This window comes from Polyodon spathula, chromosome 19 (assembly GCF_017654505.1).
Source record: "Polyodon spathula isolate WHYD16114869_AA chromosome 19, ASM1765450v1, whole genome shotgun sequence".
NCBI lineage: Eukaryota > Metazoa > Chordata > Actinopteri > Acipenseriformes > Polyodontidae > Polyodon > Polyodon spathula.
In genome coordinates, this window is record NC_054552.1 from 23,152,311 (window position 1) to 23,178,764 (window position 26,454).

Genomic DNA, 26,454 nt, shown 5'->3' on the forward strand with positions numbered 1-26,454 from the left:
CGAGGATAGTTGTGGTCCTTGAGTTCATAGTTACAGCCTCAAGGCTTCAGAGACACGGGGAGCCTCCTCAGAAATGAGAAGGAGCCCTGTGACCTAACAGGAGCTTTGCAAGATGTTTTGTTTGTACACTCTAGTGCTGTTTCCCTTCTGCCCCTATCCACTCAATGTCTGTGTGTGTGTATCCAGGGGAGATGCTGGGCACAGGGAGGGAAAACAAAACAAAGTTCTTGGGATCCCTATAATGCGAGTAACTTCCTCTATTCTTTCTTTCATACTTTCTTTCTGCCTCTAACCCTAACCCTAACCCTGTTCTTGGGATCCCTACAATGTGAGTAACCTCCTCTATTCTTTCTTTCATCCTTTCTTTCTGCCTCTCTATCTTCCTCTTATAGCTACAGTATATCAAGGTCTCAATGTCTTTCTTTTTTACTTCAAAAAAAGAATGTTTATAAATTCAAGGAGGTCTATATTTCCATATACTGTACAGGTATTGCCGCCATACTGTAATCAAACACTAACTCATCCAACTAGAAACCCAGTTGACAAATGTTTCTGCTATGCCCTCATCAGCTGTCTGCCAAAACAAGTACTTCAAATATTTATACTGAATCATATTTAACTTGCATCTAAAACTAACAGTAATACACAAGTTACCTTGTACCTTGACAAAAAAGAATCCTACGAATAATAAGAACAGAGTAAAGACATTGCTGTTTCTCGCTTTCTTTCTTCACTCTCTGTCTGCTTCTTTCCCATATCAAAAAAAAACCTCAAAGACATGCATGCAATCCTTCCTTATCATTGCATGATCCTTCTTCTTTTAAAGTTCTTATTTTAAAACTTGCATTCATGGTCTTGCATGTCTTTTTTGATCCAAACATTTTTCTTGGTATGGGTTTATCTTGCTTCATGCTTCAATTTTCAAGCTCAGCATTCAGGGCATCACTGAATTATAGACTGCTTCTGAATTACAATTAAAGTATGTTATACACAGTCTTATAAAATGGTGCAGTCCAGATTGTTCGGTCCATCTTGTGGTTTACATGTTGGAACATCATGAGAGTCGCTGGGGAGAACCCAATAGTGTCCCTCCCACTTCAATGACTTTGAAATCAGAAATATGATGTGGGAGTCACCAAGGGATTGCTGGAAGCCAAATCAATATTGTTGCAATTCTTGCAGCGAGACAGAGTACTAAACTGACCCTTAAATAATAACTTAGCATTATCTTTCATTAGATTTTCAGTAGCCTTGACGGTTGTCAACAGCTTCCCTTTCCGATACAGCCCACCCTCCCTTTCCTCTCTCCCTCAAAGCCAGACATAGAGTAAAATTTAATGAAGATCTGGGGGAGGGGGGGGGGGCAGGGGGGGGGGGGGGGGGGGGGGGCATTAATTTTAAAAACTTCACTGTAAATAAACAGTAGAAGATAAAAAACCATAAATCATTAAAAAGTGCTCCTGGGATTCTGCAATGCTGCTGCAGACAGAGATTGCCAAAGGGTGGAAAGCTACAGCAGGGTGTGTACAAGCAGAACCATTAAGATGAACACTTGTAGATTTCCTCTAAAAGGAACTCTATGAATTAGTTTATAGAATAGTATTGTTTCATGTAGTTTTCTCCAGAGAAAGTCTAAATGAAATTAGATGAAAAGGAGTCACATCTATTCCAGTCATTTCAGCAATTTCTTTGCAGTGGTTATAGGAATTGTATGTGTAATGTAGTGTCTGATACACCATCCCTTGAGTTTTGTGTTCTGCATGACTGTTAAAATGAATTGAATTACAAAGAAAAAGGCTGATTCACAGTTCAGTTGACTCACCAGTTTATCTAATAAATGTTACGTCTAATAAAGGAGTTCTGTTCGTTTTTTTAGCCAGGATGAACTGTCCCAGTTCCCAGCTCTTGGTGGTCATTCTTACCCATCAGCAGCTGCTGGAACTCCAGCAGGGGTGGGGGTACAGTGAGCTCTGTTTGCTATAACGAGGATAGTTGTGGTCCTTGAGTTCATAGTTACAGCCTCAAGGCTTCAGAGACACGGGGAGCCTCCTCAGAAATGAGAAGGAGCCCTGTGACCTAACAGGAGCTTTGCAAGATGTTTTGTTTGTACACTCTAGTGCTGTTTCCCTTCTGCCCCTATCCACTCAATGTCTGTGTGTGTGTATCCAGGGGAGATGCTGGGCACGGGGAGGGAAAACAAAACAAAGTTCTTGGGATCCCTATAATGCGAGTAACTTCCTCTATTCTTTCTTTCATACTTTCTTTCTGCCTCTAACCCTAACCCTAACCCTGTTCTTGGGATCCCTACAATGTGAGTAACCTCCTCTATTCTTTCTTTCATCCTTTCTTTCTGCCTCTCTATCTTCCTCTTATAGCTACAGTATATCAAGGTCTCAATGTCTTTCTTTTTTACTTCAAAAAAAGAATGTTTATAAATTCAAGGAGGTCTATATTTCCATATACTGTACAGGTATTGCCGCCATACTGTAATCAAACACTAACTCATCCAACTAGAAACCCAGTTGACAAATGTTTCTGCTATGCCCTCATCAGCTGTCTGCCAAAACAAGTACTTCAAATATTTATACTGAATCATATTTAACTTGCATCTAAAACTAACAGTAATACACAAGTTACCTTGTACCTTGACAAAAAAGAATCCTACGAATAATAAGAACAGAGTAAAGACATTGCTGTTTCTCGCTTTCTTTCTTCACTCTCTGTCTGCTTCTTTCCCATATCAAAAAAAAACCTCAAAGACATGCATGCAATCCTTCCTTATCATTGCATGATCCTCCTTCTTTTAAAGTTCTTATTTTAAAACTTGCATTCATGGTCTTGCATGTCTTTTTTAATCCAAACATTTTTCTTGGTATGGGTTTATCTTGCTTCATGCTTCAATTTTCAAGCTCAGCATTCAGGGCATCACTGAATTATAGACTGCTTCTGAATTACAATTAAAGTATGTTATACACAGTCTTATAAAATGGTGCAGTCCAGATTGTTCGGTCCATCTTGTGGTTTACATGCTGGAACATCATGAGAGTCACTGGGGAGAACCCAATAGTGTCCCTCCCACTTCAATGACTTTGAAATCAGAAATATGATGTGGGAGTCACCAAGGGATTGCTGGAAGCCAAATCAATATTGTTGCAATTCTTGCAGCGAGACAGAATACCAAACTGACCCTTAAATAATAACTTAGCATTATCTTTCATTAGATTATCAGTAGCCTTGACGGTTGTCAACAGCTTCCCTTTCCGATACAGCCCACCCTCCCTTTCCTCTCTCCCTCAAAGCCAGACATAGAGTAAAATTTAATGAAGATCTGCCTTAGGGGGTGGGGGGCTGGGGGGAGAATTTAAAAAATCATTTGTAGAACAGTTCTTCTGGAGCAGAGTCTTTTGACGCCAGGACCACTTCCCTACCCTCAGCCTCAATCTTCCTTCCTGTGTCTGCTAATCAGAGTCTTGATTAGGAGGGCTTCTGGCACTGGGGGTGATAATTATCCCTACAACACATCTGGGGTGAATGAAGCCTGCCCTGTGGCTGAATTCAGACACACATTCCCGGGCATCTTGTCTCTTGCTCTGTGTAAGCTGTCCTGTTTGTTCCCCCTGTTGAAAGTGATATTTATTATTCATGGGGTCCTCGTTAGTTGGGCAAAACATCAAACGGCACCTGTACTTAAGGAATATGCCAATACCCATCCCTGTTACTGCCCCAGGTATCAGAAGTGTGTTTGAATTCACAAAACCAAAATGCATTTGTTGAGTTTTTGAGATGTCCTCTTCTTTTAATTGAAGCTACAAAGCTAGGGGTTTCAGATTATGATCTATCTGCTTCACCGTTGACATTGTACTGTTGGGCGGCCATTTAGAAATCCAGTCAGAGACCAAACACTTGTAATCCCTAATTCATGTGCAAGACACAATGCTTTAAAATCAAAAAAGCATTGCGATTTGGTTGTCTGCAAAGAAACATCATTCAACACAGAGCAACTGCGGTATTTTTTACTGCCACTAGGAGCAGGTTACCGGTTATACTCTGGTGTACCTGAATGAAGTCATGATTCTGAGAGCTCTGTTGAGACCAGAGGGATGCTCTAAACGTAAAATAAAACTCACCAGGATGTGATGACCAGAACAAACACATGATCACTCTAAAGATAATTCCTAAAAGACTGAAGATAATAAATAATGAATACAATTTATGTGATTCAAAATGATTCTGACTGCTATGATGGTCATACCTAAATCAGTGTCAAGGGACACACTATGCTCATCAATTCAATAATATCTGTCAAACTATTTAGGCACGTTTCTGTGGTGTATTGGTAATGACAATGAAAAACATAGGAAAAATCAGCAAGAAGATGCACGAGGACTAGAGCTTGAGAGACAAACCTTTGTTTTGTTTATACAGTTCAACCCACCTACTGAGTAAACAGTGGCTATTAAAACGTAAACCGACAGAATAATTTTAGGTGCCACTGGATATATCCTTTGATACCTTATTAACCACAACTCATTCAGTAAACTGTGATGACAGATACATTCCCCATTTGAATTGACTTCATAGACTTGCTTCTGTTTTCCCGTCTGATGAACAGCAACACCAAACACCTCTCCCAGATACACAATGAGTCAGGCGCAGAGAGAATTCATATTACAACTCAGCTTGCCTTCCTGATGACTATGTTCCAAACGTCGGGTCTCTCAGATTATAGATGAAGATCATCTTATGTACTGTTCATTTCATTAACAGTTCTCCTATACAGTAATGCAATAGTGCCTGCCAATACTGTATCAAGTACTCGAACATTGAGGTCATACGTGTCCATCATGAGTAATGTTCTTAGCTGGGTCTGGGCCAAAATAAGGTAAGGTAGACAGGCTTAATATACTTCTATCTACTGTGTATAGCACAGAAGAATCCAATGTAATACATCCAGTACTGTGGAAGGTCTATAGTGGTACAGTATTCGTGTTTCTTACTCATTATTTGCAGAATGACTTAAAGCTCCAGTGTCTTATTATCATGTTCAATTTTGCATTAAACTATAAAACTAAGGGAGGATCATTTTAGTGATTAATTGCTTGATTGTGTTTTATTTTGTTTTTGTATACGTCTGTGTTTAGGTGCTTTGACCCAAATGACAGTGTAGAAACGGTCGTCAGCCCCGCCTACAGCAGTGCAAAGCAATATATTGCCAACACAAAGAAAGGAAAGCTGGCTCTTACTTCCAGAAAGGACACTCTGGCTGATCTAGGCTAAGTTACACATATCTATGGTACACAAATAGAACATATGAGCAGCTCCTAGACTAACACAAAAAAGTTATGAGAATCAGTAATAATGACTTTATAAAAAGGAAAGGGGACAGCAACAAAAAATAACATGAAATCTAAATCTACTAATACTTTCAACATGGGATGGTGAGGGACCAACCTTCTTAAATATTACAACTGTACATTTTTAAAACTGTAAGATAACACTGTAAGTCCTAAAGATAGCTACGCCTGACCAGAGACAGAAAACATGAGACACATTCTGCTTCCTAAATAAAATTAAATTAAAAACAACAAAACAGAATGCTGCCTTACAGAAGTATTAAGCAATATAAAGTTAAAATAAATGTCTGTTCAATAATCCTAGTGTCTTTCCCCCCCACTGTGAGTATTTTGAAACTGCTTCCTTTGGCAGATTTTGCATAGTCTACAAAACATGTTCAGTACCGCCTCTTACATGTTTAAATTGACAGCTAAGTGCAGGGATATACCTGTAATTCTAACCTGCTACAGGGCTAAAAAACTGAAAACAAAACAGTTGCAACATTTTGTTATACTGACACCTTTGTCAAAAAACGAATTAAAGCAGTGTCGATTTTTTTTTTTGAGGCACTGTGAAGTCACATGTTTGGCCCCACCATAATTTTCATCCACATCATTTTTCTGTGAGCGAGCATGTTAGAATCCCAAATAGAAGTTTGACCTTCACAAACAAAAAGCATCTATTTCACTGATATTTCACTATGGTTACAGGAAGCCAGACAGCTGCACACTGAATGTGAATCGATAATGGCATGCAGTGGCGTTCGGAAATCAAAAGCTCCTCTCCCACTTTTTCAATGGAGAAAGTCAGGCATGCGGTGAATGCCCAATGTGGCATGAAAGGCATCACTGCAGGTTTCTGACACTTGGAGGTCCTGTTAAGGAGGTGGGTGTTCCTTGAACAGTAGGTCACAGGTCGCCAATGAAAAAAACAGCATGGTGTCTGTTGGACTGTGCTATCGTGGGGCTTTTTTCTTGTTTGTGATTTTAGCCACTATGAAAGTCATTACCTGATGTCAAGTATGATATGGTGAGGATAATATCTGACCCACAACCCCGCCTATCCACCTCTAATAAACCTACAAGAAACTTTGTTGTGTCTCACTAGATTTTAGGGTAATCAATTTTACATTTTTTTCTTTTCAAAAATTGAGGAAAACCTTGCATTGCTTCAAAAATCTAATTAAAAGGTGAGTTTTTAGGGTCCTCATTCAAAAATGCACCGATCTTGTCCGTATGTTGGTCTGTCTGTCTGTCACGCTCTACGTGTTGAACTGCATTGATATTGCATGGCACGTTACCAAACCTTTATAATATGCATGTGGATGTGTGGTCCAGTGGTTAAAGAAAAGGGCGTGTAACCAGGAGGTCCCCGGTTCAAATTCCGGTTCACTCACTGACTCATTGTGTGACCTTAAGCAAGTCACTTAACCTCCTTGTGCTCTGTCTTTCAGGGTGAGATGTTGTTGTAAGTGATTCTGCAGCTGATGCATAGCTCACACACCCTAGTCTCTGTAAATCGCCTTGGATAAAGGCGTCTGCTTAATAATAATAATAATAATGATAATAACTCTTGATTTTATACAACTATTTGTAACCCTTGCACTGGTTAACCTGTCCCCTCATGTATGAAGACTCCACTGACTCTTTCAGAACTCCCTGGGAGGTTCTGTCTGCTGGTTTTGTTTTCTTCCCAGATCTAGCGTTTTCTTTAACCAGCTTCGTAGAACATAGACTGGATTTGCATATAAGAAACCCTCAAGGAAGATGTAGGAGTGTTTGTGAGGTGCAGTTTCAGCCTGTAGTGCATCAGCGAAGACCTTCTCGATTGGAAGATATGGCCGCCTCAGTTGTGAAATCACAGCAAGCAATTTAACTTATATAAAAATATAACTTGTACTCCTATCTCCAATCTGGAATTAGTATCAAATACCAATCAATACATTAAAAATAATAACATTAGGACTATTTATCTATATAAACACTATCTATGACTATCAAAGTATCCACACATGTTTCAGCCACAGGTACATCATTATCAGTACTGAAATGTTGTATTAAATAATATATTTGCATACCACAGATGTCACTCACAATGTTCCTATTCCTGCCTCTATTACTGTTGTTCCCGTATGACCAAATGTCCTGAAATGGTTACTTGCTGCAGGTGTGTTCAGAATATTAGTACCCTTGTATTTTAGCTTGGCTGGCAGACATACTGGCACTTACACTGTGGCGAAAGGCTGGGGCACAGCTCCGTCACTCAGGGGGGGCAGGTTGGTCGCTCCGTGCAGGATGACGGTAATTGCCTCCATTCTGGGACGGGACACGTGCCAGTTGTTGGTGAGAGGGGAACGCGCCACCTCATTTTTTCCAGGGGGGGCCTCCATCACCTGAAGACAGACAGAACAATTAGTGTAAAGAAAGACTTATTATGATATTAGTTTCACATCTCAGGTAATTTACTTTGTTTTATGTGAGTGAAATTTTCTTTCATTTTCTTGAAAGTAGCAATTTGTGCACATCAGATTTCTGAACTCTGCAATCTGACATCTATATACTGAATTTACCTTTAAAACTTTACCTACAATTAATTTAATAGATTTTTAGTATCTTTTAAGCATGCTCAGGATCCTCTATCCCGATGCTCCTAAATTTCATTTGCCACATGGGTATAAAAGACATGGCTAGACAAGTTTTACAATCCCCTCCTTTGAGCAGCCTGACAAGCTTCTATTCTTGGTAAATGTTAAATATCTTGATACAGTACACTGTCATGATGTTGTTTAATCATATTGCTGTAGTATGGACAGGAGCTAGTGACAGCAATGCAGCCATCTTGTAGATCTAAACCAAGGCTTTCATTCCTAAAAGGGTTGAAAGACACATCAATGCTCAGCATCCTGCTTAAAAGCATCCTTGAAGTTAATTTGGCAAAGCAGCAGAAAGCAACCTTGAACCACACAGCTCAAAGCCTTTGACAAATGGAGGAGGCTTTTGTACTAAAATGAAAAGAACAGAAATGCTATTTCTTTTTACAAAAGGAATGCATTTGTATACTAAAGTCCAGGTCTACTCTAGTCAAGCAGGTAATCAAATGGAGGATTTCTGTTTTCAGATGTTATTATAAAAAAGCATAAATGGTACAGAGCATTCAATTCTTTAAAGCAAACACCTAAAAGTATTACCCAGATTTGTATAAACTATATCTTCATTTAATTTTAGTGTCTAACTCTCGCAAAGTCAGTCGACAGGCGCGCATCGTATATTTGCAATTAAAATCCCACTTGTTTAAATGTACAGTAAGTAAATATTGGTACCTGTTGCAGTGCGTTTCTTCTGTGATACTACAGCCTGAAGCATTGGGTACCAATTGCAGAAAAGATGCTCCAAGAATAGATGTGCAATTGGGAGCAACTTGTACAGCGTCATGTTACACATGGGCTTTTAGTGATTCCTAAGGGAACTTCAACCTGCAGTGTACCGGCAATCTCAACGCATGGGAACTTTCTATCTTTTGATTACGATTGAACTAGACAGAGATGAAAGGTTTGAAACCCCACCGCTAGCCCTCCACAGAGCCAGTCTTAGCCCTGATCTCAGTCCCCATCACTTGGTAACGCGGCAGTGTCCGGAACCCTGTTCAATTTTACAATCTAATGATATTATTCCTGGGTGAATGCTGTTTATTACATTCTTCCATAGTTTAGCCTTCTACCAAGAACCGATCAGCAGCAAAATGCTTTAGTGGTATATTGATATGGATCAGAAAATGTAACAGCTGGTACCGAATTTATAGTAACGTTATATTTGCTATGGGAGTGCAAAGTCATAGTTGCAGTGTAGCCTATCAAATTCAGAACGCATAATGGATCTACAATTTTGTATTTTATAAAGCAAGTGGAAGAACAGGGCTAACAGAACTGATTTATCGGGCCCAATAAGCGTTAGCACCCTGGCCGCTGCTTTGTGAACCAGTATAAGTCTTCAAAAGGAAATTTAATAATTGACCTAACATTTGGGCCAGGAAGAGGGTCTACATATTGTGATGTGTAACAGAGTGGGAAAAAAAAGTAAAGCAATCCATCGTATATCCGTCCGTCACCTCTGCCCTAACCGTTTATCCACCATTATCAAGCTCTTCAGCAACATTAGTTTATTATTGAACACAGAAGATTAGTTCCGAGATTTTATATCCCAAAGTACACTGTGTTGTATGTACTCTGTGCGCAGTGTCACGTGAGCTGTTGAGTGTGTTGACTGGATATGTAAATAAATCCTGTTTGTCTGCAGGGCTATCTCTTGCCTGTCACTCAGCAGTGAACGCACGCACCCACACGGCAGACAGCTACTCGGTTAATACCCTGTATCTTTCTAAACAAGGGATTTAGGGGAGTTCCCTAATAAATGCTGAATCACAAAACATTAATTGTGTGAATATAGCAATTTTCACAGCTGTAAATGGTATTTAAAACAACCAACTTTTTACATATCTGCCCATACTCTGGTCTCACTGCAGGCGGATACGTGACAGATTACTGTATGTCACAATTAGAGCTATCAATAATGATAACAAGTTATAACAAATAACAAAAATGTAAGTGTGACATAATGTTGGATGGATGCACAGGCAGCCCCCTATATCCTGAGGATCTTATACTCAAACTATTAAATAATGTTAATAGGGGTTCGAAACACCTGCCATATGTGTGCATTAGCCTCCCAATCTCTCAGTGGTCTCTGCCCAGGGGCTCCAGAGAGCAGGCTGGTTCTCACGTGCTGTGAGAAAGCATGCTTCCAAGGGCCAGATAAGACTGACAATAAAACTAAAATTTACAGTTGTCCTGCCAGGGCCTCCTGTTGTTAATATACACAGCAGCCATCACCGACTTTGAGTCAGGATGGTTGTAGAAACCAACTGGCAAAATCGGTCTGTCAAAATGATGTCCAGATATCAAATTTGAACTAATAACATTAATATATACAGTATATATTTTCTACAGATGTACTTGAGAAAAAAATCAAAGAAAGTCATCATATTATTCTGGTGACATAAATAAAGCACTCAAGCTTTGTGGGTTTATAGTACAGTATCACCAAAATGCCTAAATTGACAGCCTCATTATGAACAGTTGGGTACATTTCATTCCTTACGTTATTTGCTTAAACACTGGCTTGCAGACCCTTATAAAGGAGAATAATAAAAAGATAAGGGTTTCACTGATGTCATATTCCTGCAAAGCAAACGTCTAACCAAGTGGTATGCCATACGAGTTTGGACTATCTTACGCTACAGTGGATAAAGTAAATAAATACACAAAACCTTGTGGGTCAATAAACATGTTTTTGCAATTGTTCTGGGTTATGTACATACAAGTGTACCATGGTATTATTGCACGATATCTTTGCAGTTTTGCCATGCTTTTCCTGTGGTTAAATTATGCACTTGCTATAATTTACCCTGGTTTGCCAGGTTTATTAATATACTTTACCATATTTCGCTATTCTTTGCAACACTTACCTATGATTTACCATGCTTTCACTATATTTTGTTACACTTTGCTATGCTTTTACTATGAGGGCCATCTCCAGTAATGGAGACTAAAGCAGAGGCATCACCTATGGAAGCTGTTCACAGCCATGGGTGGAATCAGATGAGATATTTGAATTAAGTGGACATGATTAAAACATTTTGAGAACCCCTGATCTGTGAAGAGTGGAACGTGTGCTGGTCCCAAGCACTCCAAAGGTTACATGATCGGCAGTGCTATGCAGTGCTAAGCTGTCTTGCAGCAGCCTGCACCAATCAGCTACTACAGCCTTTCTTTCTAATTGCACTAATCCCTGCCTGGTTGATCAGCACATGCATTGCAAGGTTGCTACCGTGGGGATCTGAAACCTTTACAAAGGTGGCTCTATGTGGCTTGGAAAGGGACAACACGTGCTGTCCCGTGGGACTGCAATCTCCTCAATAATTCAAGGCTGGAGAGTGGATTTCATTACCAGAGACAGAGATAGAAAGAGAGAGAGGCCCACAGGCCTCTAGTCACATGGTAATTTCCAAAGAATTCTGAAAGCCCCACTAATGGCCTTGGCCTGTCAATCACTGAGCTTTTCAAATGCACTTACGGAACATACAGAACACCGTTTAACACCATCTTCTCTTCTGACTTTATCGCTTGCATGTCTTTCTTGTTTTGGTAGAAAGTAAAGTCTTCTGCTCATTTATGTATCTATGTACTACATTTGTATGTATCTTTGAGTGCTCTGGAAAGATGGTGAATTGATGCACTGGAGATTTCAACATGAATACAGTGCATTATTGCAAGCAGCAGCCAGTCTATAATACTATACACTGACGAGGAACATAGTAGATCCTGGCTAAAGGAGTTTTGTATTTACAGCTATATCATGCAGAGAGGTTTTCAAACAATCACATTGCAGCATTTCTGTACTGCATTGGGGCACCCAACAGTACTGTTATCAGGTTTTATATAATGCTCAAGGTCATTTTAGCCAATCCATGTACATTCATGTATTACGCAGCACCAGCACAAATCTAAACCAAACCATGTAACTAAACCCTTGACCATACGATTACACTGCTAAACGTTTAGCTATAACAATGCAGTTATACTACAGCCACAGATGAAACCTGCATCACAACTGAATTAGACACAATTTACATACCATGGTTCGGTTCAAACACATCTTGGTTTTGTGACTAAAGTTGCATACCTTCAATCATAGCTCACAGCATCTGTTCTTTCTTAAAACGCACAGATCGAAGGAACAGAAAACTTTAATATCATTTATAAAAAAAATCCAGCAGCATCTCTAGGTAACTTCAAGAATACATACACTTGTCTAACAAGCCAAGCACAAAAGTAAAAGGTACAAATAAACATAAAGTAAGACCCGTATAAAAGTATAAAGTTTTTAAGATGAATAAATGATGAACTGGGTCCTATATGAAAAGCTTTGCTTGTTCCAATGTTGCCATTTTGCTTACAGCTACACACACACACACACACACTCTGTGTTTGTATTCCTGTACATATTACACAATGTTTACCTTGATAACAGTTAAGATAGGATAGTTAGACATTCCAGTTACTGGCGTATCTATGGTGACAGCAGTTGTCGGCGACTATTGCCATAGGAGCACGTCATGTAAACAGCCCTGAAAGATCTGACTATTTTAAAATAAACCATATAAAGAGGGGCCCATGACGCTGAGCTTTGGACAAAGGAATTTAAAAAAGAAATCACAAACGCTAATTATATTTATTGGATGTAACCAGAGTTGCAATTAGCAACTAATTTCCTTAGGTCTTAACAGACAGATAAAACATAATTGATTTAATGAGAACACTTCAAACAAAAAATGTCATAAAATAAAAACTGAAACCATACAGGTGCAGAATATTATACACAGTAATATAATATATGCATGGAAAAAAACAAAACACAATTAAATAGCAAGAAGATAACCTTTTTTCAGTAGATTTTGCTATTTCCCATTACTAAACAAACACAAACTGCAGATCTTGTTAAGTGCAAGGATAGCATGTGGGTAGCTAACTACATAACTCCAAATAGGGGACCAAAATGATTAATCGATACATAACTGTACAACAGAGGCAATACAAATTATAGCCATCACTATCAATAACCAATTCATTGTTGCATCTCTGTAACACAAATATAGGTACATGGATAGATGAAAGCAGAGTGCTATTCCCAGATATGAAGACTTGCATTTGATTCACAGGCAACCTCTGACAATGTAATGCATCCTTTCACAGTGAAATATTAGTAAAAAAAAACATAGATGTGGTCCAGCTGTCTGTTCTACCAGCATTTAAATTGAGTATAGCTACTTCACAGCAATAAGGATGTGTTTAATGCCAGTCATGTTCTGCAACTCTCGCCAATAATTAGGTTTTATTTTCACACCTGCTGTGGCTCTGGAAGTCTGTCTCTGTACCAGCTGGCATGTGTGTTTGCAATTCACAGCTTTTCATTGTGACTCTGAGGTGACACTGTCAGTTACAGGGTAACCTTGCAGCCTGCAGACCATTCACTATGGTACTGCAGGACAGCACATGCCTATGGCAGCTACATTTTGGAGACGTGCATCTGTGGGCATTGTTCAGGAACTCTAAGACCCGAATATAAGCGAATAGGGATCATCAAATCCAGCCATTTTGGTTTGACCCAATTCATGGGACTGTGTTTGGTTAGGTCTGGCGCGTTCTGATTGAATGCAGAGTGTTTTTAAATCTACGTTAAATTCTGTCATTATACTACAGTATGTCTACTGCTGAACAGAGTATTAGGAGGAGAATACCATTTGTCCTTACAATATTTTTTTGTAAAAGTAGGACAATTATCTTTTCAGTTTCATCGAGATATTTATTGAGCAAGGGCTCTGACAGGCGCGAAATGGGTAAACAATGTGCCTTCATTTGCATTTCTTTTTGTAGTATATATTGTAGGATGCCAGATTCCAGCGACAATAATGTCTCTTCATGTACAAATGGATGTTCAATTGTATTTGTATACATATTTATTCTGCTGGGTCTGTATAGTTTTAAAGAGATCCTATCCTCGTGTAGGTGGGGTGTCCTAAACCTTAATATCCTTTTACAAAATCCAGGCAAGTTACTATCTACTTTACAAGAGAGAAAAAAAAAATGTTAGAGACAAAAATCTCTGTCTGCATCAGACACTAATAACCTTCAGAATCTCCCTTTCTATTTTAACTAAAATCAAAAGCCTTGGCAGGAGTCTTTGTTGGCAATCTCTGCAGAGTTCAGAGGAAGTGAACAGGGCTGGCAATCCTGAGAACCAGAGTCTAGGACCAAGCTAGTGCACAGCAGGATTCTAAAGACAGTGTTTATCAGCAGGGTTTCAGAACTGAGTTTGCAGATTTTAAAGGATACTTTATGAGTTGAAATCTAACGGCTGCATTTGTCTGAAGCTGGTGGTTATAGATTTCAAAGCACAACTGAAGTTAATCCAAAACTTTTCAGCAGACAAAAATCTCCCTGACATTATCGATCCCGAAATGGAAGGATGGAAATAGGAACCAGACTGTGACACCAATTCCCTCACTGACCTGTGTTTCTAGAATTGTGTTGTGTTGATGCAAGACAATTGACTTAACAATCCACCTGTATGATTGTCTACTTCTATTAAGGATTTTACTACTAATCATGGATATGAGACCCAAACAGTGATCTTAATACCACCAACATTTATAAGGTACATTTTCCATGTACCTTAATTCACTGCGTTTCTAATGTATGTAGACATGTTAATAAGACAGTCCATAAATTACCCATGGGAGTAAAACCCTACCAGGATTAAAGAGTTTGTCCAATCCTTGTATGTGTACTGAAAGAGCAGAAAAAATGTGCTTGTATGTTTACCTATCACCTATAAACAAGAGCATTCTGTTTCCATTAAAAAGCCAGTTTATCCAATGACAGCTTGTAATTGCCCGTGCCATCGTAATTAGTAGGAATATTGAGGGCCTGTTTGTAGAGATTGCACCTATGGGGTGACTGCGGAAGGAAGGGGAGGGGGTCTCCACTGGACCCCTTGTGTGTAAAAACACAATCTGACCGAGTACTAATGAAAGAGCAACTGAAGAGACCCGGGGCTGATTTGCAAGGAAGGTGCTTCAGAGCTCCTGCTGCTGCTGCTATGGCTTGATGTAGGGGAAAGGGAGGGTGCCAGGCAATCAACAGCTCTTGCAACCTGAAGACCGGTGTAGCGTTTTGCTGCAGGGAAGGTGGAGGAGTTGGGAGGGATGAAGCAGCTTGGCTTTCAACAGGACGTATTGACCAGGGTTTGAAATGCTGCTTTAGATACTGTCTGGTCCTGCCTCCTGCCTTCTCTAGGGAAATCTGTGCTCCGAAGAGCTGCTTCAGCAATTGAAGCCACATAATTGGGATTCAGTCACATGTATTACTTGTGTGGGGAGGGGCTGAGGGGGTCATCATTGAGATCTTTGTTTATTTTAATCATTTCAGACATATCAACCCCATCAAATGGCAGTACCCTTCAGAGTGTCTTTTAGCAGAGTGCTGAATTGTTAGTAACTTTTAATTTTTTTCTTAATGAATAGCTTTTATTTCATTGGTATTATAAGACAAAGGGTCTACATTAGATCATCTAAAAAGCAGTGGATACAAATATTGATGTAATGCAACCCTCCTGATATCTTTCTGCCCGGGGGTATCTGATCGACCCCCTTATTAACATCATGAAATAAAACACAATTACAATGGAAAAGGGTCTACATTGGAACAGGTTTACATGCTCACTGCATTATTATATAGTCATTTTATTCAAAGCAGCAACTCAGTCCAGTGACAGCATTGTTTGGTATAACTGCATTGTTGTTTTGACATCACACATTTCATCACAAATGGGATGATCTCCAACAATAAATTCGACATCCACACGAACAGAGGCCTCTACTAAATCCTTGTCATAAAGGGAGTCTAATAATGATGTGAATTGTATGACAACTCAAAGCTGTCAATGTAAGCGAACACCAGAGCTCCTCACAACTAGAATGTCACACTAGGCAGGATACTGAAAATGTAGGAAAAAGAACATTGGTTTTTATTCTTTAAGACATACAAAACTGTATTTTTTTTGTAGGCATGTGCACAAAGCCAAAGCTGAAACCTTGCAACATACCGAATTTGGGGCCTAATCAGTTTAGTGAAAGAAAGAAAATTATCATACTTTGCACTGAAGAAAAAGAGCAATAAATCTTACATAGTATACAAAGGTAAATTGTCTTTAAACAATATAGATCATATACACTGGCAGTGCCCAAGCAAAAAAAAATAAAGTTTCACCAGCAACTTGTATTGTGCCTACAGTATGTCACTGTAGAACTAGACAATTACTTGGGTGCTGTGTTTTTTCACTGAATTTGCTCCATAGTCATACCTGTCCAACAATTGCCAAGTTCTGACTAGTTCTGATAATGATTTCCAGACAATACTGCATTAAATCATTAGCGGTCAACCATTTATAGTTTCATTACAGAGCTTTGTGGAGTGCCAAGTCTGTCTGTAGTCTGGTCTATACATCTTAAAATGAAGCCCTGTCTCAAATTCAATTCACTTCACAGTTTCTCAGGTATCTGTGGATCTGAAATTCTTTAAATTGTAACAACCACAGCTGCCATGGCGCACTACAAAAATAAATCATAGCCTGTACAGATTAATGAGGACTTGGGAGTACCCACTAGCATCAGTTAATCAACAATCCAGAAGAACAGTCTCTAGACATAATTTATATACGCTGTTATATTTCAGCATGAGCCTCAAAGGTACAAACTACAACTCTTTACAAACGAGTTCGATTTGCATGCTACCGATCTCATTTATCTAAATCATAAAGAACTATGTCTAAACAGTGATCTATATATACTGATGCACAATGAAAATGCAACAGTCTAAGTTTTACAGCAATAGCTCATTGGGCACATACAAGTTATTTACATTTTAAATAGTGAGCAGATAGGTTTGTTATTGCTTGAGTAGTATTGTTCCATGGAATAACAAAATAATGAGTTCAAGTCATGTGATTTCAGAAAAAACGGCAGGTGCTCGGTGTTTGGTTTTTGAGTTATGTTAAAATTGCCAGAATCTGTATAAATAGCCATTCGAAAAGACATGATTTTAATTAACGTAAGAAAAGCGAAAGAAGTGACCATGCCCCGCTTGAGTAATGAAGATCGACTGGTTGCTTTCGGCATGATTGAAGACAGCCAGTCTATGAGAGAAGTTACCCGTAGAATGAGATGTTCTGCTTCAACAATCAGCAGACTAGACCAATGAAACCATGAAATCGGCTCTGTGAGGGACAGGCCACGTTCTAGAAGGTAGAGGGTCACCACACCAGCCCAGGATCGTTATTCTGACTGTTGCATTGTTCAAGCCAACCAGTGGAAGTGTGATGATGTGGGGAGGAATCTCCTTTAAGACAAGAATACCTTTGGTGCAGATTGAGGGCAACCTTACTGCTCAGTGATACAGTGATGAAGACCTTGAGGCAACAGTTTTTCCATTCCTCCAAGCCAATCCAGAAGTGTCGACTTTCCAGGAGGACAATGTATGACCACACAGTGCTAGGATTACAATTGCACGACTTCAAGAAAACAATGTCAAGGTCTTGCTGTGGCCAACTTTTTCTCCTGACCTGAGTCCAACAGAACATCTGTGGGACCAAATCGCCAGTGCCATCCACAGTGGACCACCGCAACCAGCCAATCTTCATCAGCTGGCTGCAGCTGCACAGAAAGATTGGCGGAACACCCCCACAGCAGTCTATCCAGAGGCTGATCAGGTCTATGCGTCAAGGCTGCCAGGATTGTGTTAATGCTTAGTGAGGTCATACCTGATACTAACTTTGTAATGTTTTCATTTTAACAGTGTGTCGCGTTTCATACTGAAAACTCATCATGATTCTTTGATCTGTATCTGATCTTTTGTTCACATTTTCCGTGATTTTGCTTGATATCTATTTTTAAAATATTTAATTAAATTCATTAGACCAGAGTGTTGCATTTCTTTTGTGCATCAGTATATATATGTTTCACTGGCCAAATGTTGAAACTTCTGTTAATTGTATTTTTTGCACGGTGAACCATAGCGCTGTAATAAAGTCATAAAATGTAAAGTAGTAAAATGAACCCCACCAAATTGATATACAAAACAAAGGAGAATGGGTTTTAGTCAGTGAACACAGTACATATAAATATTGGTGTAAGAGAGGCATATTTGTCATTTTTGCCATATTTCAAGCAATGTTTGCTCAGTTATTTAAATACGTGTACGAACATCAAGATAATCCTCCCAGCTAACTCGTCGTTTTCCTTCTCCCATCTTTCTTCTTTCCTCCTTGGCTCACTATATTACATAGCTGAGGAGTCATGCAGTCCTAGTGCCTGGATAACCAGTCTCATCCTCCTGAGCCAGATCGATGGATGCCTGCATGCCTCCCTGATAGCTGCAGAGTCACGGAGTCACAGAACATTGATCATCCCTTCTCCAGCACTCAGAAGGCCAAGGACAACCTTTAAACCCACTTACATTAGTGGTTTGCCAGCTATTGACTGCACACTGCTAAGTGAAGCTCCCTGACGCATAGCTAATGTCTCTCTCTCTCTCCTGGAAACACCCACTTTACCTCTCTGTTTCTCCATTATATTACATCTATCACAGGGCTAATTTGATACTTTTCTTGGGGGAATGTGGATGGTCTATCAGTGTTTTATAACACGTATTCACCTAAAATTACCAGAAACAAGTGGATAAACTTTTCAAAAGAGAGTCCCAAGGGTACAAATTGAGTTTAAAACAGCAGTTCAAACATGCTCAGACAGCTGAGACTGCTACAGATGCTTCTCACAGCAACAGTGTGGAAATCCCAAACACAACATTTCATTTATCTGAATCTGGAGGGTACAGTATATGTAGGCGCTCTGTCTGTCTCTCCGTCCATATGTCCATAGTTTTTTTACATAGCAAAAAAAGGTTAGGGATGACAAGCAAAGTCCTGGAATAAAGCTATCACTCCATGGGGGTTCCTATACACCCAGGGGTTGATTTGATCAATCTATACCTGGGATCAACCTATACCTTGCATTGCAACAACCTTGGACATATAATGGATCTGCCCAGCAAACACAGGATTCGGTTTACGATCAATAACCCTGAAGAGCTCGTCAAGGTCGCCTGCTGCAAATGGCGGACAGTTCAATTGTCAACCTCTTTGTGAGGTAATGAGGATAATGTACAAATAGACATGAGGGAGAAGTTGGGAGACACTGGAATCACACAGGTTAGACAGGGTTACAGAGTGTTACATTGGGGAATACTTATCCATATTGAGTAATCTATCTCTTTATGGATATGAGGGTCTTTAGTGTCTGTGGTCTTGCTTGTACTCAGCATCACTTACAGACTTATAGGGTCTATCTTTATTCTTTTAGTAACCCTACTGCAAACTAAGATATGTCTGTCATTACCCATGTACTGCATACTGTACTATGTATTACAACAGTTTCACCACTAAAATAAGTGAACTATTTTTGCAAAAAAAAAAAAAAAAAAATGCAGCAGATATAAAGGTGTTTACACCACATGATGGAAAACCTTGTTTAGCAGTATCTGATTATTTTGAACTCCGTCACAGAATAATTTGTATTCAACAGAAGCTGCTTTCACCAAACGAAACACAATAAAACATGTACGTTTATAGCACGACACTGGTATCACAAAGACACCACTATAAAGGATGTGTCTACTTGAGGTATTCAAATTACAGATCTTAAATCATTAATTTATTATCAAATACACCACTGTCCAGTATGTGGAAAAGCATGTCCTACAGCCTCAAGCCGACTCAATATGCAAAACTGGGTAGAAAAACCCCTCCTCTCCCCACAGTTGCTGGAATTGGGAATGCAACATAATGGCTGAGAGCCTGAGGAAAAACTATGAGAAAGTCAAGTCGACAGCTGTTTTGGTTAATGTCTCAGTCAGTTCTATATCAAATAACATGACAGCGAGGAAGACATTAACCAAAACAAAACATCTACTTACAGTTTCACCTCAGAGCTACACTTTCACCTCAGAATTTCAACAGTCACACACAAACACACACACACGCACACGCACACGCACACACACACGCGCACACACACACACACACACACACACACGTCCCACCTTAGGTGGTTTGAACTGCCTAGGTATTGGAAGTGGCAGCAGAGGGATGGGGCTTAAATAAAGGTCAGGCAGATCACTAGCTCAGTGGCTGAGAGTGGGACTGATGTCAGTCTCAGAGGGAGGGGGCTCTTGCGGTAAACACACAGCCACAAGCTTGGGGGGGGGGGGGGGGGGGGGGGGGGGGCCGGGCCGAACCGGCTAAAGTACGTGGCTTTTCATGGTCCTGTAGTAAAAGATCACAAGAAACTTACGTCGAAATAAACCGTGATAAGTTATTTTGAAGGTCTGTACCGGATTTGTGTTGAGTTGAGAAATGTTATTGGGATATAAACTTTTGTACTGATGACATGACGTGGTATGGATAACTTTATATATATAAAATAAAAAACACGTATAGATATATATATATAATATATATATATATATATATATATATACATATGCATACAACAGTGTATCACGTCTGTTGTACAACCCTGTTTAGAATCATTATGGTGAGGGAGTACAAGCTAGGAATTTGGGGGAATGCAAACAAACAAACTGTAAGTAAGGTCTGCTTCTATAAAAGGTGAATGCGCAGAAGACTAAACTACGAAAGAATGTAGTTAAGAAAAACATTTATTTAGAATTATATTTCTGTGCAAAGTTAAACAACATTCAACACCTATTTTTCAGTTGTTCTTTTTATTTCTGTGTGTATTTTTTAGTGGTCTGAACTGAGCTTATTAAAATGTTATCTGGCTGCATTTGGAGCAGTTTATGAGCAGCTAGAACTTGGCACCATCTACTTTCTTAGCTGTCAGATTCATCTGTTCCCCCTTCATTTTGATATCGGCACTGTGCAGACAGCACTTCAAACTGCACAGATGGGAGAAATCCCTCTGCCAGCTACTTGAAACACGACCGGCATTTAGAAGGAAAAAGTTTTTTCTCTTTTAGAAATATAATCTCCCGGACTTGAGCCGAAAAAAATTGAACAACTGTCTGTGTACCTCCCAGCACTAATGGAACAGGCTTTAGATTTAAAAAAAAAGAGCAGTAATTTTCCATGGACTGGCCAACTGGTTTTTTACAAGAACTTTTATAGTTATTGTTATTGATATTTTGAATAATGAATAATAATGATTCTGTGAGTGGTTATCATGTTCTTAATGAAAAAAAAACCCAGTGTGATCAATATTAAACTATAATAAATTCTGTACATATTTAGGGTTTTTGGTTGAAAATTTTAAGCGTTAACACTGATAAAACACCCCCAAAACCAAAAAGAAAAAGTAACATCAATTAAACACTGAAACAACACCAGAGACCACTAATTCCTCATGTTCACTTTTCCTCAGTCATGGTGCAGTTGACTGTATTTTGTTGACAAAGAGGTACAGGTACTGAGATTCACATTGGTGCTGCTATCAGTTTTCAGGATGCCTCAATACATAACAACTTCAGAATAGTACATCAGGGCAATACCAGAAAGAACTGGGTAATTCACTGTATAAAAAAGTCAGAGCATTAAACGAATCTCCCTGGCAGCAAGACTGTTTGTTTATTTGAACAGATTGGTTGAGTGGCTTAGGTCCCTTGTTATCTTCCACACTCCTACTGTATTCTGCATGGCTGTTTCTCAGATTCTTGGGGCTCTGGCTGTGGCTTCATCCATCGCCTCCAGTACTCAGCTAGTGAAGGGTGAACGGATGTGTGCATCTGACTAAGCAATGCATGTGCTTGTATGCATGAGCGTGTATTTGTACATATTTGGCTACTTGTACATAGGTGTGTAAGAAGAAAAGAAGCAAATTACAGGTAGAGAGCCCTTTAACATCCCCTGTCCAACAATAACCACTATACTGTATCTTATTCCATTGTACCTTAATTCTCTGTATATTATGGTGTGATTCAATCTAATATATATATTAGCGCTCCTTAAGCCAGTGGGCTATATGACTAACAGGCTGGAGGAAATTTGTTGCCGGGTTTTTCCCAGCGTGATACTGACCGACAGGACACAATTACATTGTGTTATATTGCTAGAAGCTGACAGCACTTGGACAAAAACACAGCACATATCTGTGGCACTGTGCATCACCTCCATTCAGGATTGCCTGCCTGGCTAGATTTTCTCAAACCAACTAGTCTGGCTGATGAGAGACTCAGTCAGCTTTAAAGACTTACAAGCAGGCCCGCAGGTGCCTGGACAGTCTACAGGGGTCGCTGGTGCACGGTGAGCCGAGGACACCCAGGCCAACCTAAGCGCTCCCCACCTGGGCGGCACTCGGCCAATTGTGTGCTGCCCCCTGGGAACTACCATCCACGGTTGGCAGTGGTATAACCTGGACTCAAACCGGCGACCACCAGGCTATCGGGCGCATCTTGCATTCCACACAGAGTTCCTTTGATGGATGCACCACTTGGGAGCTCCCTGTTTTAAAGATATTTAAGAAGTCTCTTTAAGTAGATAACTGCATTGTCTATAGGCTCTACAGGCATAAAATCTTATCAAATCCAGTTTTAAGTGACAGCTGTAACGAACGTTTTTGCAAATTAGGCTATTCCTTTGGCAACAATGCAGTAATGTCTGAAGCTGAGATGGCCTAAGCATTTGTTTTTGTTTTTTGGCAGCTTTAAATTGTGTGTGCTTTTGTTTACAGTGATGCATGTATCAATATGATTTGCTGTCAATGGACACATTAAACAGAGGCCTGGAATCTCCAAGCACTGCGACTGGGTATGACTCATGAGGAAATCATGCTTGAAGGACCTTTGATTATAATATCATCGAACAAGTTCCTGCTCTGCTTAAGTGCTAGAAATACTGCCTAGAAGGTGCTGATACCTTGATACATGTAGTTCTATGGTGTTTAAGCCAACTCAAAACAATAGCCAATTGCAATAATGGCTTCAATTTCTCAATTCCATATACATTATTCTTTTTTGTTGCCAATGGCAATTTAATCTCATCTAACAAACTTTTTAAAAGGACTGTGTGAAAAAGTTGCTCTTTTCGTTATGGAAGTCCTCAGTGCAGTAACTGATCTTCCCACAGTGCTAACAGTAGGGAAGTAACTAGCAATCCCGGCAGGAGCTGGAAGCCAGGATATGAAACAGAGGGGTCTGAACAGTCATTTGTGCCAGTCTCTTCTCAGACCTCATGCTGACTCTTCTTGTGCATTCAAAACACTCAAACAGACCCCCATCTCCACACAGCAATGATGGATTGAGATGCCTCCAGAACCCAATCACACATTAGAGAAGGGTCTGTACCGCCTCCTAGACAGGGCAACTCCATCTACCTCACCAACTATAAGCAAGCTACCCTGATGAAAGCATTAACTGTTATTGAAACACATTAATTTAACAGTGCAACTATTCCCAGTAGAGGTATTCCTGTAGGAGAGCTGCACAAGTTATAAACCATCAAGTTGCCCCACTGACTCCCAGTCTATCCCTCAACCTTTTTAGTCAAACCTCACCCAAGTCTTCAACTCTAACTATTATGCCAAACTCCACTCCTGCCCTCTAGTTTGATCACTCTAAGCTACAGTCACTCAGCTCTAGCCTTTTGGCCACAATGCATCCCAGTCCTTTAGCTTTAGCCAATAGGTCTTACTGCCTCCGAGTCTCTCAGCTATAATCACTAGGCCGCACTGTCTCAACTCTAAGCACTTTTATATAAACTGCCTCAACTCCAAACACTAGGCCATACTGTCTCAATTCTAAGCACTTTTATATCAACTGCCTCAACTCCAAACACAAGCCACATTTCTTCTGTTCAAACCACTAGGACACACTGACTTGTAGCCTTAGTTTCTATAAGGTCTCAGAGGCAAAACATTTCCATTCAAAAAGTGCATTTTGCTGGAATGAATTCCACAAAATAACTCCATACTGTAATGTGCTGACAGAAACAGTGAAAGTGTTTAAATAATAATACTGCCTGCCTGCCTGGGCTCCTCTTTGAAGTAGTTGTTTGAAGGCCCTTCCCCCAGATCACCCTGGGGGTTTCCAAATATCTTCCACAGGAGAGCTGACCCTTTCCTGTCCATCATTTCTTTAAGAGACATTCTCCTGTAGACCAGCTCGCATTCTCTGAAAGCCCATCACTAAAATCCTCCTGGTGTGGTTAAAAGGGTCTCGCACAGGCCAGCACCATGGCAACAGCAACATCACAAACCTCCCTGACTGTTCCTTTTAGAATACCAGGACATGAGCTAGAAAAATAAACTATACTTTTATTTCAATTGAATTCTGTCTTTTGATTGTTGTGTTATTTGTCTAAAACCAATTGCATATAAGGTAATGTTGACAGTGTTTATTAATGACATTTTCTCCAACACATCATGGATTAAGGATTTTCATTGTCTTCAGTTGAAGACATTAAAAAATATATTTTATTCATTTGTCTCTATATTTGTAGCAATATAAACCAGGCTTTCAGCTTGCTTGCACACACAGCACTAAGACTGGAATCTCTGCCACTGCCAGAAAAGAATGAAAAAATCTAAGATTATGAGCCACATTCAGAAACAACACACAGGAGTATATGCTCACTTAACTGTACTTTCTTAAAATGAAAAAGCATTTGACTTGGCATTCTTAAATGAACACTAACACTCAAGTGTCTAAACCAGCTGGGACCGGGAAGTGGTTTGTTAAGAGAACTGATTGTCATCTATACCATGCTAAACATGCTTTGTCTAGTTTAGGTTTTTGATGTAAAATCAGTAAAAATACCAATTTGTAGTTACTAATGCACACATTTATCATAGAATTACGATAGTGAAGCTTGGTTTCTACAGCTGCTATCAGCATGAATTTAATTATGATCACTTGGTTCATATTAAAACTGGTCAGTTTAAGCTATCAGGGTTTGGATTAGCCAGAGTGTATTGTGCACGCTAACCAATTCCAGGAGAATGCCTGAAATGCAAGCGTTGTTTCACAGTTGCTCCTCTATGATCCTGTGATTTACAATTTCAAAGGCAAGCGAGTCTAACACCAAAATGGAAACTAATTCAGCATCTGCAGTGAAAAGATTGCCATTGCAGACTATCAATAAAGCAGTCTCTGTGCCCAGAATGAAAACCACACTGAAATTCCTCTTCTCAATTGTTCTTCATTGTACAATACAATCATGCAGGTATTCTGCAACCAATGCAACAGCAACAATATGGGACAGATTGCAATGGCTGTTAAGATAATCTATTTCTTAGTTATTAATGTTGGAACATGAAGCTTTATTGGTTATAGGTGAATCAGACACAAAACCCCAGGGACAAACAAGAGCCCAAAAGCTGATTTACAAAGCAATAAGTCTCTCACCAAAATGTTATATTTCTCCAATAAAAGAGCAATGCCAACAGATCTGATTAAGCCTGTCCCTAATGTGCCTGCAATATTCAGCAAAATCAATCACTCTCCCATCACTGGGCACCCTAGTCACTGCAGCCTGCAAGAAGTCATTGTGTTAGCAGAATTTTAAAGAGCTTTCAAATTAAATGCTTCTCTTTAATTTTATTGCCTCGTCTAACACAATCTGGCACTACCTTCCACACAGGCCCGGAGATTAATTCTCCAACCAGCGGCTTAAAATGAATGGCTGTATTTTATTTAGTGTTTTTTGGCTCTAAGTGATTGTTCCAGGATAATTAACTAATCCACTGTTAAAATCAAATAGAAAATACAAAAAAATTGTGTACAATTGGCCTGTACTGTAGATCAGAGGATATTTTTATTTTCCAAATTCTTTTGGCAGTCAGAGTGCATTTACCTACATTTACAGATTCAATTCAAACACTCCTATCCATTCTGCATGTCCCGTTGAAGAAACACATCTGACACAGAAGAGTTGCTTCATGGAGGAGTTTGAGTCCCTGTAGGAATAACAATCCAAAAAAAATCTAACTCAACTTCACCATAATATATGCATTTTTCCTACAAAATGGTGACAATAATTATTAAGTAAGATTGACTGGAATTATTTTGTTAGCACCAATCAATAACCAACCAATCATAATATTCATAAACCTCACTAATACTCATCCACACTGAAGAGAAACACACACACACACACACACACACACACACACACACAACACAAACTGCCTCTGTCTTATATGTTTAACAGCAGGACACTGTCTATTGTGTATTATTTTATTTTTTTTACGATTTTGTTTTCTAACTGAACAATTGCTCTCCTTGCAATGACTTGCCTTAGAGAGATGATGAACCAGGTACTGTTCTGTTTCCACAGCTACTGACATAAACAGTCATTCTAAGCGAATTTAATAATAACAGGAATTGTACATTCTTTGGACTCCAATGTGCCATCCTGGCAACACTTGTGTGTTCTCTCTCTC

At 39.5% G+C, this 26,454-nt stretch overlaps 1 protein-coding gene across 3 annotated transcripts in view; it reads right to left on the bottom strand.

The window, feature by feature from the left end:
• The window catches only part of LOC121295116 (coiled-coil domain-containing protein 33-like), a 120,231-nt gene that overhangs the window by 79,225 nt on the left and 14,552 nt on the right, over window positions 1-26,454 (bottom strand). For all 3 annotated transcript variants that reach the window (XM_041219523.1, XM_041219524.1, XM_041219525.1), the window contains exon 5: window positions 7,563-7,726. In XM_041219523.1, coding sequence (XP_041075457.1) covers window positions 7,563-7,726 — 164 coding nt within the window. The remainder of the gene's footprint in view (window positions 1-7,562; window positions 7,727-26,454) is intronic.